Source organism: Gasterosteus aculeatus, chromosome 8, assembly GCF_964276395.1.
Source record: "Gasterosteus aculeatus chromosome 8, fGasAcu3.hap1.1, whole genome shotgun sequence".
NCBI classification, from domain to species: domain Eukaryota; kingdom Metazoa; phylum Chordata; class Actinopteri; order Perciformes; family Gasterosteidae; genus Gasterosteus; species Gasterosteus aculeatus.
This window is the reverse complement of record NC_135695.1, coordinates 11,854,758-11,869,687: the sequence shown is the minus strand read 5'-3', so window position 1 is coordinate 11,869,687 and position 14,930 is coordinate 11,854,758. Positions and strand designations below refer to the sequence as shown.

At 44.9% G+C, this 14,930-nt stretch overlaps 1 protein-coding gene across 2 annotated transcripts in view; it reads left to right on the top strand.

Annotated features, from left to right (window-relative positions):
* The window catches only part of nek7 (NIMA-related kinase 7), a 50,888-nt gene that overhangs the window by 24,023 nt on the left and 11,935 nt on the right, over window positions 1-14,930 (top strand). For both annotated transcript variants that reach the window (XM_040183919.2, XM_040183921.2), the window contains 5 exons: window positions 258-320; window positions 4,385-4,495; window positions 7,390-7,498; window positions 8,256-8,363; window positions 13,567-13,661. In XM_040183919.2, the coding sequence (XP_040039853.1) occupies window positions 258-320; window positions 4,385-4,495; window positions 7,390-7,498; window positions 8,256-8,363; window positions 13,567-13,661 (486 nt within the window). The remainder of the gene's footprint in view (window positions 1-257; window positions 321-4,384; window positions 4,496-7,389; window positions 7,499-8,255; window positions 8,364-13,566; window positions 13,662-14,930) is intronic.

The following is a 14,930-nucleotide window of genomic DNA, read 5'->3' as shown; positions in this document are numbered from 1 at the left end:
CCAGGAGAATGTGCTGTACTGGTTGAGGATGTATGCACATACACACACATCACACACGCACACCTTAGGGACAGGGATTTGTGCGTGTTACTCGGATGTTAAACACCTGTAGTCACTCCAACGGCATCCTCTACATAACAGCAACCATGTTTTCTGTTTAGTTTTTTTTCCTGTTTTCTATCCATCTCACATTTCTTGAATGTGCCGTAACGCCCCTCTCTGTCCTCTCTCTCGCTCTCCTTTTGATCTCTTGATAGATATTCGACTTGATGGATGCCAAAGCTCGGCAAGATTGCATCAAAGAAATAGATCTCCTAAAGGTAAAGAACCAGAGAGGATGTAGACGGCGTCATACGCCGTCTACATCCATCGTCTGTTCTCTTAAGGTGCCTCAGCTGAGACCTTCCACCACAGGAAAACAATTGATCTGCACCAGACGGCTCGGGTCTGTGTGTCGATGTGTGGGCACATGCATGTGTGTGTCTTTGTGTTTGTATCCTTGCATGGCTATGACTGTACAGATGTGTGTGTGTACAGTACACGTGTTTTACGGTCTCCTGTGTGCGCGTGCGTGCTTGCAGAGGTGCACCAGTGAAACATCCCTCCAGGCTCACATTGACTCTTTTTTTCAAAGGGGTTTTTGGTATCTTTTGTAATGTTTAGAGCTGGGCAACAGTGCATCAGCATGGAAATTTAGCAGGCTCCCTCTTGGGTCTCTTGATGTGTTTACCTCCTCCCTCTCTTAATCTTGGTGTATTTATTATTTTTTAATCCAACGAAGCGGTTTCATTTATCAAACTACCTTTTAACATGTGTCAGTTGGGTTTCTCTCAGAAACAAATGAACAAACTAATGACAGCCTCAATATTTCCCCCCGTCTGCGAGATCCCAGATCTGTGTCAGAGTTGTTGGTGTTTGATCTGTGTGTGTGTGTGTGTGTGTGTGTGTGTGTGTGTGTGTGTGTGTGTGTGTGTGTGTGTGTGTGTGTGTGTTTTCCTGGTAGCGTTTCCCTCCATACATGGAGCCTTTATGCGCATTGTTGTGCACCACAGGCAGTTTTTGCGCGCACAAACCCACACACACACACACACTGTCACACGTACACAAAGAAAATAAAACCAATTAGTTTGTACCACTCAAACACATCAATGGAGCCCCCGGGGGCTCGTTGGGCCAATCAAAGACAACAATACTCAGATGCAGGCAATAGAGCTGTAATCTGAGTAGCAGATCATTGACTTGACGACACGAGACAGCAACGTTCGCCTGAATCTGTATCTCTGACCTCCTAAGAGGGGTCATGGGGGGTTGAATGTCCCACTCCGCCAGGTGACGACGTTTCTCGTTTCCTTTCTATGCATTTCCTTTTTTATCCCCCCCCCCCCCGTATATGGATCCTTCCAATCCCTCCTGTCTTAATTCCCCCAGTTGCTATGGCCTTCCATCCGTACTTCTTCCTTTCTCTCTCCCCTTGCTCATCTGTACTTTTTATGTTCCCTTCCTTTCATCCCGTAAGCTGATTGCAAGTGAACATGGAAGTTGTGCCCGACCCAGTGCTGCCCATTCAGCCTGATAATAAAGGGCTGAGTGTGAGAGAGAGACAGTCCTTCTGCCTTATCCCCCACTAGACAGGCCAGCAAGAGACACAGCCAAATCAGAATAATGAGAGGCACACTGGCATGGACCGACTGGAATGACACACATACTGGCACGTGATCGCACACACGCACAGTCACACGCGTCCACTCTCAGTCATGGCATTTCAACAGTCTGCCTGTTTGTTTGTTTGTCTGTCTGTGTTTATGTCGGCTCGTTCATGTGTGTTTTCCGGTTCTGGCATGATGATTTCAACTTGAGAATCTCACTTCTCACGCTGCCCTTTTTGTCTAAATCCTCGCTCAGAGGAATGTTGGTTGCAGAAATAGCCCCTCTCATTGCCAATCTGCTATTTTCACCATTCCTGAAATCCCACAGCTGTGAATTCCTCCCGCTGTTGGGTTCCTATCAAGCCTGGATTATATTCTGAAGACAAATGAACTGCCTAAATCAGCAGTGAAAGACTGTGTTTGCCTCTTTGGGTTTCCTCTGTGGAAGTGTGTGTGTGTGAATTAAGGCTGCAACTAACGATAATTTTGATAATTGATCTTGATTGATATTAATCGGTTCATTATTTTTTTGATTTATCCATGAACCCGATAAAAAAAAAAGCATTAATTTGCAACCCTTTATTCAAAAACAGAACTGACAGTACGGGAATCTGGTCATTTTATTTTGAAAAATTCTATAATCTCTTCCAATTACATGTGATTATCACTCTTGACACATTTACCAAGCGTCACCTAAGTTTCTTTTTTGCCGAGCTCTACACTGAAAAAATAAAAAATCTCCACGATTGAGGGACGTAGCTAATAATCGCGTGACACAACATATGGATAAAGAAATTTGTTGCAGACTTAATCATAAGAGGTTTTATCAATCACTCTAGTGTAAATCCCCCTTTCACATCTCTTTATGAAGAATACATTTCACACAAGCAGTTTCGTACAGTTTCTCTTAAAATGGACAAACCTAACCTTGCGTATCTACAAATTTTCTTGTTCAGTGAATTGACAAATATCAATATGGCATTCAGTTCTTCTGGTGATGGACATTCAAGGCTGTTTTGAATTCATCCTCCTCAACTGAAGGACACTGAAATCTAACATAATCTAACAATTATTTAGTAATACGGTTATTAATATTCCTACCAGCTGCTTTCCTCTGAGCATGCAATCCCATTCATAAATGCACTCTAACCTAATTAATTATCACGGGTTAATTTTGCACCATCAGATGGGATTAGTCAGTGTCTTGTTCTTCCTTGAAACTCATCACCAGCTCACCAAATACATCAAATCGAGTCGTGCATGATTAAGTAATTACACACGCTGGTGGGCCTCAGCGAGCATGTGTAATTACATAATCACTCTAGTCTGTGTGTAATATTTCCTACTGAATGATTGTTGCAATGCATCCATCATTTACGCAAACATCTGCGCATGAACGTCTCCCTTCCTCTCCCCGTGTCCTCTGCTTGAGGTTCAAGTTGTGGACGAGGAGTGGGTTGTGGCGCGCGTATGTGAAGGTCGGAGAGGTTGGGGGGGGGGGTTACTTATCATCCCGCCCTCGCCGTGTTACAGTCTGGAGCCGTGCAGACCTGCCACTCTGGGCCAAAGTTACATCTGGCAAGAGAGGACAGGGGACTGCCAAGGAAAGCTGGAGACACGAGCGCAGGGGCCGTGCAGGGAGACGGAGTGGAGAGTGCAGCGTTGCCGAGTGCACTGCACTGTGCTCGCCGTTCCCCCTTTTCTTGGCATCATCCGGAGCATGAACATTTCTTTAATCACAGCAGAGAAAGCAGAGCGGAGCCGAGTGGAGGACGTGTGTCACACTGCTCTGTCTGCTCACATCACCCGGCACGCACGCACAGACACACTGCCCCCACCTCCCCTCCTCCCCCCCCCACACACACACACCCAACATTGCCATGTCTCCAGCTCTGCACATATCACCATCTCCCTTTACTCCCTCCGTACTCTGCTCACCCACAGACCTTATAGGAGTGCTCACCTTATTGCACTCATGCTCTTTTTTTTCTTCTTTTTTTTTTTACTTCCTCACCTTTTGTTCTCTTTCTAACCTCTTCACCCTGCACTGTCTTCATCATTCTTTTGCTTGTGTGTCACTGTGTCATTTGTTTCTTTCCCTCCTTTGCCCCTCTCTCTACCCCCTCCTCCCTCCTCTTTTCTCATCTCGCTATGGATGGATAGAGACTTTTTGTTTACAACATGGAATGCTGTTCCTGCCTTATTGACCAACCAACAGGAAGGAACTCAGCCAGAGATGAGCCTGGGATGCTTGTTTCTTCCGAGTGCCAGCCATGTCAGCCTGTCAGCCGTGTGTGTGTGTCCGTGTGTGTGTGTGTGTGTGTGTGTGTTTGTTTGTTTCACACATGGGTTGTTGTCGTCACAGACAGAGGGGTTGTTTTGACATGTCACCCAGCTTTGTCACACTGGAGGACAAAATTGTCTCATTAGGTCCACCCTTACAGAGTAGGGCTTCCAAATACGGACTCAACTGTTTGCTTTTAATTGGTGGGGAAAAAACAATGGATCGCAAAACTCATGACATGAACCTCTGTGTTTTTAATAAGTGATGTGGCTCTTTGATAGACATTGTATTACATGTCTTCAAGAAGATGCTACTGTCTGTAGCCTCAACAATAAATGATTTTCACTCTTGGATTAGGAAGTGTGACCACAGAAGCCCTTAAAGTGTTACCAACATGTCTTCTGATCGCTCCTTCTGTCGTTCTTCATGACATGTCTTTTCTTTTCTCCCATAGCAATTGAACCACCCCAACGTGATAAAGTACCATGCGTCTTTCATTGAGGACAACGAGCTGAATATAGTCCTGGAGCTAGCCGATGCTGGCGACCTCTCCCGTATGATCAAGGTAAGGAACTCTCCACAACAACAAACCTCCCCCAGCTTGCACTCTCGGCCTGCTCGGTGGTCGTAATATACTCCAAGCAAAACGCGACACTGACGCAACCTTTTATAACATAAACTCCAAATAAAGTGTGTTGTTGTTTTAACAGGAAATTCTGGTGTATCTTTGACAGAACAACCATTTCAACACAATATCACAAATTTGGTGTCAAAAGGAATGCTATAAACTGCTGCCAGGGCCTTTACTGAGCGGATGGTGGCAGGAAGTCTGGTTTGTGGTTTTTAAGGGCTTTTCACTACCTGGACACTGAGTCAATCTGAATCATCCATTCTTTACTGATCCAAAAACCAACTATAATAAATGCCTCATGTGAGCTCTTTAATCCCAGCACTCTGTGTGGACAATAAGAGGGTTGTTGAGAATCCGCCGATGATTAATGGTCATAAAGTTCCATCATGTGTTGCATGCACGGTGCATATGAACGCGTACCGAGCGTAATTCATCTGGCTTTAATTAAACTAGAGGTTTCTTGCCACAAAAGCCGCAAGCTGCAACCGGCTGAATCTCCAGTAGATGAGACATTCTCTTGTCAAAATACATGCAAATGTCTATTTGAAATGCGTACATAGGGTATGTGCCGAGTTGACCATGTCTTGTACCTAAATCGACAATCTTTTTTTCTTTGTGGAGGGATGGTGTTGTAATTGGAGCAGAAGCAGCAGGCTCGTTCAAAAATGGCTCACCTTGTTATTCGTCTTTGAGTTCGACCAAACCCCCAGTTTTTCAAAAAAATCCTGCCAGTATAACAAATTAGTGGTGCATGTAAAAAGCCTGGTCTTCTTCTCCCATGCATAAATGATGGCGCAGCGTTGTATCGGCACAGCTCGACAACCTGTTTGCAGTCATACTCAGCAGCTCCACAGCCGCACAGTTCAACACAGCAAATTAGGAGAGGCGAGGATTAGCGCTACAACAGAGTGAACATGGCAGGCTCAGCACACACACACTCGCACCAGTGATATGTATCTGGTGAACACACACACACACACACTGAATTCATACATATGGTGTACTGTGTGTAAGCAAACACTGTGCCGACACGAACACACGCTCACGCAGATGTTCAGAGATGCACTTTACAGAGATGTATCAAGGCAGCCTGAAGAGGTACGATAAGAAACCACGCAGGGCCACTGCTATGTTACCCAAGCTACCGACAATGCTGGGAGCCCTCCGACTGCGTCGTCTCCTTATGGCCACTGACACACACACACACACACACACACGCAGTATGTCTCTACTTCTCCCCACTAGTGTCCTTCACAGTTGTAAATGATTTGTGTTTCTAATGTCACAGTGGCAGTCCAGAGGTGTGTGCCACGGATTAGCCCCCCCACTTTGGGGCCGTAATGTGAAGTAAACACATTTGAACAGTGTGCCATATGTAAAAAAACAACCCCCCACATCCTCCCCCTGCTCCCATGCATGAATTAAGCTTTTTTTCTTTCTTTTTGGATTTCTCATCCTCCACACTGCTCGCCTGTCTCTCTGTCTCTGACCATCTTAGCATTCAAATGAAATCCAATGATGCTTGATTTGCATGCACTTACAGAATATTGCATGTGCAGTGTTTGCTGTTAAAGGCTAGAAGAAGAGTCGGAGGGTGGTGGTGGTGTTGGTGGGCGCCTATGTGCTCCCCCATTGACATCAAACAGTCCTCTGATATGGAAATGGGTGGGCAAGCAAAGAATGGCTTCTCACTAAGGCTTTGTTTGCATGTAGGCCAAGGTCTCCCCCTCCCGCTCTCTCCATCTATCTTTCTCTCTCCCTCTTTTTTGTTTTCTGTATTTCTTAACATCACCTACAACCTTTTTTTTTTTTCATCATTCCACTATCTATTGTCTCTCGCTCAATCTTTTCTCCCATTATGTCTCTGGCTTTATCGCTTCGGTACCTTAGGGCAACGGGCCTCATTTCCTCTTTGAATCCTGAACACACCAGAGATTTTATTGTATTTATATGGTAGATAAACTCCTACTACTAGATGTTCAATTACCTGTAGTGTCATAAATAGTATGGCTTCACAGACACCGCAAAGGGAGACACACACATAAAAAAGATACTTCGCATTAGTTGTACCACAGTTGTCTCCACGATTCTTAAATTCTCGCAGACACCAAAGGGATGAAACAGTTGACCAAATAAAAGGAATACCTTCAAAAAACGAATACGTTTATTCTTTCAAATGTTTGACAGTTTATCATTTTGATAAACAAAGACAAAAACCGTTGTGAGTGTTCGGTATGAGGACTCTGCATGCGATCCTGTTGGTAGCCAGGAGGAGTTCCGATCCTCACTTGTTGATTTATTATTATTATTATCATTACTATTATTATATAGCCAGTGGGGTTAAGTAGAATCGCTGTCATCACTGTGGCTTCCCTGGATTGGACTCCACTCTTGATGATCCAAAACAACTCTGAGCCCTCAAATGGAAAAAAAAAAAAAAAAAAAAGAATAAGTCAACTGGACCCACTGTGCCACTGAGGGGCTACCTAACAAAAGAGCGCTGTGCCAGAAGGGAAAGTTTGTGACGGTACCACAGATTCTCAGTTCCTAACAATCCATGTGCTTTCCATTGAAGGCCATAGAGAAAATGAGACGAAGCTCGGTTAGGCAAAGGACGAACCGAGAGGAGAGTGGTCTGTGTTGCATTAGCAGTCGGGACCGGGGCCGGATGCTGTGTGAACACACAGGGACGTGAACATTTGCCTGCAAAAAATTGTATTCCGTTCCACGCAAGACCTTTCCCACTCCTGTTAAAAACAATTTAACATGTCATTTGGATTTTTGATTGATTGTGTGTATGTGTGTGTGCGTGTGTGTTTACTTAACAGCACTTCAAGAAACAGAGGAGGCTGATCCCGGAGAGAACAGTGTGGAAATACTTTGTCCAGCTCTGCAGCGCGCTTGAACACATGCACTCCCGGAGAGTCATGCACAGAGGTAGCGTCAACGTGCACACACACGCTGTATATAGCATACGCCCACATGTATGTTGATACATTTATTTGTTCAGATTAAATACAAGAAAAAAAATTAAATGTAGGAGGGATTTACAAACGCTGCAACTGCTCACATCTTTTATCATGTAAATGATATCTAAAAGCGTATTGTATAATATTAACTGATCATCTGCGAAAGTTTTGATCAGTGATCAAACTTGTGTAGGTGTTAAACGACACAAAGACCGGAGAACACAGTGTTTATGGTCCCACAAGCTTTTAGTAGAGCTAAGTCGAATCAAGTACTGGATCCATGCGCATGGGCTGACACACACACACACACACACACACACACACACACACACACACACACACACACACACACACACAGGTGGTGTACTTCCGTTCGGCTGACTCTGATTAGGGAGCACGGACACTAATGAACCCTGAGCTCTGCGCTTTAATGACCACTTAACACAGGCTGCCTATTCAAAAGATGCTAACAATTATATTCGAGCAGTAAATTTCAAAGAGTGGCGCAGGGCACATTAACATCTCTTTGGAAAAAGCAACAGAAACGGTTTGCTAACGCCCACATCAAGTGACATGAATACTTTCATTGTACGCTTCATGCATGTAATGCGTTTCATGGCATGTTTTCTGAATTCGATCCGATCTCCGTCATTAACGTAACATACAAATTTTAAACAGTTTAACCAATGACACCATGAGTCGTGTGCGACCTCTCTTCTCTCCAGATATTAAGCCGGCCAACGTATTCATCACAGCTACAGGAGTAGTGAAACTAGGAGACTTGGGACTGGGCCGATTTTTCAGCTCCAAAACAACCGCCGCTCACTCGCTAGGTAAGTTTTCTGCAGTCTACACATACTGTGTGTGCGTAAACACACATGTAAACACACATCGTCCTTCATGAACCCACAAATGCACACACAGACACTTAAACCCAGCGGCCCCCAGTAATCACCCGATGTTTGATGTGTTTCATTAGGCACGGCGAGCCCCCGGCCATGTGTCATGTAGTCCTGCTGCGGGGCCGCGTCTGTGCCCGGCCCCTTCATAGGCCACTTAGCCACTTCCTGTTGCCTTGACCTTTAAACCTAACACAGTCCAAGACTGGACCGAGGCCTTCTACACAGCTCTGATTGTGACTGTGTTCCATAAAACACGCCGGCAAACTTTACAATCCCTGTTACTGTTTGGCATTGATGGCAGTGTTTTTCACTTGAAGAAAATAAATCCTTTTTTTTTTTTTGTTCAAAGAAGTGAGATTTGCAGCCCTCGTTAATTAAGACAAGTTCATTTGGCTTAGTTTCTGAAATGAGAGTGTGATGAACTTGAAATTGTACAAAACGGAAGAACCGATTGTCACCACGTATTAGAATGCGTTATTAAACTCATGTTGCTTAAAGACTGTGGCGCTGTTACTGTAATTCTTTTAGAGTCGAGCCTGTAACCTCAAGTGTGTGAAACAACATTTGAGTAATTTATTATTTAATAATTTACTCAAATGCTATTTCAAGGAATAGACTCTTGTACCACTTACGTACAAGCTTGCCTCTCTTTAACACACACAAAGACTCACATTAACACATTTTCCTTGGTTCAAGGGTGTCCTGTTGTTTTATATAGCGTCAATTAATATCTGTGGCCAGGTTTATGTACCAGAATAAAAAAAATACACAGTTACAAATTCCATATAGTACCCTTTAAAAATAGTTTTTACATATTCCGATTTTCTATTATTATTATTTTTATTTATCTTGTTGTGTTAACAGTGATAGAATGAATGTCATTTTAAGCCAGTGCTCGTCCAGTAATACACAGTAAATCTATAGTGGAGATGGTTACACTGTAACTGGCAATCATCCCCACAAATTCAGCTGCTTCATAGACAAATATAAAGGCTGTCATTCACACAGTGGCACTTCCCTATGTCAAACTGTTAGCACCACAAACAGTGTGCTATTCTCAGCCCCTCTACAGCAGCGGCCCAGCTGTTTTGGGAAGGTGTGAATCACATGATCAGCTCAACATTGGTCCGATCAGCTATGCAGCCTCCGGTGCCAGCAGTCGGGTGAAAGCCTCTGTGATTGCTCATTAAAGTTGAATCCACAGCACCCTCTTTAGGCCGAGAGGGAATTTGCAGCCCCACAAGCACAAAGGTCGACTGGAAAACTGTCATCATTAATCTGAAACAATCAAGAAGGCTTCGATAATCCCCAGAAAACTACACAGATCAAAGTGTCATTTTGCTGCCAGGGACTCGATGATCGCAACAGACGCATTTGATCCAAAGCAGCCACATTGGTCCTGCGATTCTTTAAATCAACTCACCACAAATAAACGCCAAAGTATGCAAATGTGATTTTGTAATGATATATTTTATATGCAATTCCTATCCTTTTAATAATATTTTAACCCTATCAGTATGCTTTCAGTAGATAATCTGCTGCTGTAGAAGCAGATTATGTCCCTGTAGGTGATTATGACGTGTTGACACACCTTAATTCCCTGGCTTTACCCTTGCTGTTTCTTTAGGTTAAAAAAAAAAGAAAAAAGCAGCTCTATCTTTTTCTCTGTGAAATATCCTTCTCCCCCGCTGCTGTTTCTTGGTGTTACTTGTCCTCACTTCTCCTTCCTTCTGACCCTCCCTGCGGTGTTTTGACTTTTAGAGGGAAAGAGAGACAAAGAGTGGCTAGAATGGGTGTGAGAGATGTGAATGTTGCACTGAAAGAACGAGGGGGAAAATATTTGTAGAGGCGGGGGGGAGCAAGAAGGAGGCACAGAAAGAAATAGAGGAGAATATGACAATGTGACAACAACAATATGAGAGAAGAATGAAAGCAAGAGTCAGAGAGAGAGAAGGGTAGAAAGAAGGAATTTAAGGTGCGTGCGTGTGTGTGTGTGTGTGTGTGCGCGTGCGCCTTCGTGGGTCTGTAATGAGCCGAGCCACCCAGCTGTACAGTAGAGCAGGGTGGTGGAGATGAGATGGAGGTCCAGGCATACAGCCTGTCAGCTCGCAGGCTTTCAACTCAGCGGCTCAGCTGCCTGCAGTCTCTCACACACGGGCACACACACACACACACACACACACCTACACACACGCATTCTTTTGCTCTTACTCACTCTTGCACACTCTGGGAGACACACAGACTCTCTGTCTCCTATACAGATGTACTCAAAGGGACGCATGTGCATATCCATATGGGCTTGAATTCATACACGCACGCACGCAACGCGCACATACAGGAATAAGATAATGATGTACATTCGCGCAGATTTGGAGCATTCAAACCGACAAACTGTCAATGACACAATACGCACAAGCACGCAAAAGACACACTCTGTCTCACTGGCTGAGGATGGTTATGTAGGATAGTGGCAAGAGTCGGGTTAGGGAGGAAAAAAGACTAAAAGAACGGTGGTAACAGCAATACTGATTTAATCCATGGGGATTAGAGAGTAGCCAATTGTCAGTAATAAATTATATAATATACCTGCAATTAACACTTGTAATGACAGAGGTGTTAACGGCGAGTACCATGGGAAAGGAAGGAGAACAAGATGGAAGCAGAAAGACTTTACGGAGGCGTCCAAAATAATTATGACTTTTCCAACATGTAGGCCTTTATAAAGCCTTGGTTATCTTATAAAGGCAAGTCGTGAAACAGAGAGGGGTCGGTGGCGAGCCAAGAAACCCATAATGCAAATATAAAGGGAACACAGAAAAGGCTTTCTGACGATGAGAATAAGTCCTTCTGGCTGTGTGGCTACCTAAAACTTAAATTTGTATTTTTTGGAACACGATAGAGCAAAGGTTTCCAAACTCGTGCCTTAAGTCTGAATGAGAAAGTAAACCGTAGCACTCGAGAGTGCAGCAGAATCCCGTATGCTGTTTAAAATACAGTAAGTGTTGGTAGGGCACAGGTTAGCTGACAGAAGGCTATCGCCCTGCATTGAATCTCCCTACGAAATTCATCACCGCGTGTAAGCGCTTGTGTAAAAGCTCTGGGTTTGAATTGTTGATGAGGAAACTGCAGCAAGCCAGAATCAATAAATGTATTTAAATGATCACCAATGTTGGTTCATTCAGCGGGGGGTTAGAAGTGTGGGCTTCATTATAGCGGATGGCATATCGCCTCCTATACAACGATTACCCTGTTTTGTACAGCGGTGTCACAGCCATTCGCAATAATGGAAATCAATCCAAACATGGCTTTCAATTTATTTGCATGAATAAGTAATGTGCCCTTGATTTAGCTTGCTGAAGGAGTCTCAGCCCGGCGCGGCCGCCTTCTTTTACACCACTATTAGCATTAACTAGGCTGATTCTTTTTAATCAACTAATAATGAATCTTAGGGGAGCTTGTTCAGACCGCACCAAGAGACCTCACACCTCGCACATGCACAAAAACGCACACATTCATGCAATACCAATGGATGACCAATTAAAACAGTCCCCGGTTTGTTCTTCCACTTGCAGCCTGTGCAGATGCTGATTTTTTTTGGAATGACAGGTAACACTTTATTGAATTATTAAAAAACACACATTTAAGATTAAACATTATCTTTCAACCCAATTAATTCTTTACCAAAATGAAAAGCACTAGCTTTTATGTCGTTCCCATAGACTTCAAATCCAATAGCCCTCTGTAACAGTTTTATTAATTAAAACCAAGGTCTCTTCAATGGTTTGTGCGTATCGTGACAACTCCTCCTCATGGCTGAGTTGGGTCTCTTTGATCGGGTTTGTTTTCAGAAGGGCATCAAGGCCTTTTGAAATTCCTGACCTAAAAAGATCCTTTAGTGTAGTGTCAAATACTTCATTCCAACAATCACGCAACAAGCTATTTTGCTAAATATGTACAGCGTCATCTCTTGGAGAAGGAATCCAGATTCACTGAATTGTACACTACAGCACCGGAGAGCAAAGAGTGGAAATGAACTTCAAACAAGTATAGAAGTGATTATTCATATTCCGATGCCATGCTTAGTCATGTATCTCTTATTATAATCAGACTTCAGTTATGTTGAAATGGTTCAATTATGAGGAACTCAAATATGTGAGTGTTACATAATGAACTTTCAGGTTGAGAAAAAAAGTGTGCAAAGCTCAAGCTCCACAGCGCAGCCGGCATCGTCTTCTGCTGCGAGGCCTCCGGTGGAAGTTGTGCATTCTTCATGTCGCAGTAAGCCCACTCTCCCGTTCGCTTGAGAGGAGGTGGAATGTGCAGAGTCGCAGCGCTGCTCAGCACCGGTTAGAAGCCTGGTAAAATTTCCCTCCTTTAACCATGTGTGATTAATACAAAACGTCTGCTGGATTTGCTTGATAGACTTTTACGTGGGAAATCACAGCAAACGGAAAGCAAATGGGGGGCCGGTGGGGGGGGGGGGGGACGGGCAGTCGTAGCCGGCTAAGAAAGCAGCAGATCTCCGCAGCACCCCGCTGTGTGTTGAGGTAGTGATGTTGAGCTGTGGTTCGTCTTTGTGTCCAGTCGGGTGAACGTCTGATTCTCTGCCAGTCCCCGTGGCAGTCAGGGACTCTTGACTTTCCAAACCAGAACCAGGAACGGGCCAACTTTTGAGGCTCCACGCTGCTCCCTGGGCCGACTACTGTTTCAGATCATTACCCAGGCCCACTAATCAAAACCGATTCATGTATATGCTGCGTGTGCGAGTGTGCACGATGACATCGAGCCGTACAAAATACACTCTTACTTCAGCCTCTCTTAATTCTATAACCGAGGCAATGCGCTTGAACGTCCCCCCCTGCTTTTCCTTTTGTGAACTCTCGTTAAAATACGGCGAGTTTCTTCCAGCCTCTGAACGTGTCACGGTGTGAAACTACACCTCCGCTCCTCACCTGCTTCTCTGATCCGTGTGAGGTGCGCCAGTGATGCTGATGAACCGAGGGAGGGAGGGTGTTTGGGGGGGCAAAATGTCAACGCTCACTGTCTCTTTGTCCTCCTCTACCTCTGTCTATCTCTTTCTGTCCCTCTCTCTCGCCCCCCTCCCCTCCTCACCCCCTCTCCCTTTGTGTTGCAGTGGGTACTCCTTACTACATGTCACCGGAGAGGATACATGAAAACGGATACAACTTCAAATCTGACATCTGGTCGCTAGGATGCCTGCTCTACGAGGTAAACTATGGGAATATGTTGCCACGCTGTCACCCTGCAGTCGACTGCACGAGTGACGTGAGAACACTTTGACGCAGGGAGACACACACACCAAACAAACAAACACACACAAACAAATAAGCAAACTGTCCTCCAATATATCGCAGTACTGTATGAAAATATATACAAATTCGCCGGCACTCTCCCACATGGTTTCACTGTATTGTATTCATCTCCACTACTCATCCTGTGCGTAATATTAAAAAAACGACAGCGACACACTGTATCACGCAGTCATAGTATATTCAAACGGTATCCCGCCCCGTTCCTCACGTCTTTCTCTCAAGACACTTTTGAGTCCTTTAGCCCGGGAACCTGCTGAAAGTTGAAAAGCCGGCGACTGGGGGGAACCGACGTGGCCACGTGTTTCAGATGAGGCCGCGCGCTGACAATGACTGCTTTGATTAGTCAGGAGCAGAACACCACGGCGCTCTGCTGCAGACCACACCGAGCGCAGCACACAGCCGGCGGAACAAAGAGGAGACGCCGAGGAGCAGAACAGTGATAGACATGGATGATAGCAGTCAATCGGCTGCTGTTTCACCGCGCTGACCTTGACACGCACTGGAAGGCACGCGCGCACACGCCGTTGGTCAAGGGAGCACCCTCGTTTCCTTCCCCTCCCCTGAGTTGCTGATCACTTGGGCTGCAATTCAACGCCCGAGTGACTACACCTCCTCTACAGCGCCTCGGGCACGGAGAGGTGGAGGACGTGTGAGGAAGAAGTGGGAGCTCAACTTGCAGGTCATGTCTGCTCAAAGACCACAGTTCTTCATGCTAATTAGTTCCCCACAATGCACTGCGGGATTGCGTGACTGTGGTTGGCTGAAAGCAGCGGATGCTGTAGGTCAGCTTTTGATTTGGTACTTTTTATGTGCGGTGAATGTGTGCTTTTCACATGGAATATACGAGTTGTGCTTTGGATTAAAAACAGATTGCTGTGGTTTATTTGACTTCTGTACCAAAGTTTATGCAGGTTTGATGGTATCACAACTCCGTAAGCACAGTGTTGTGTCATCAAGGTGCAGCTAAAACTGATTGAGATAGAACGGTCTGTGTAGTCCGAGCATTGATTGCATCACAGTTTTAGATGGGTCCTTTGAGTCCTTTTATCTTTTATGACTTTCACCCTTAAGACCAGCACGAAGGGGTCACAGTCTGGACAGAGCACAGAGAAAGCAACACGGAGACCAGGGATGGAGAGACAAAGGGGGAGAGACAGAATAGTTG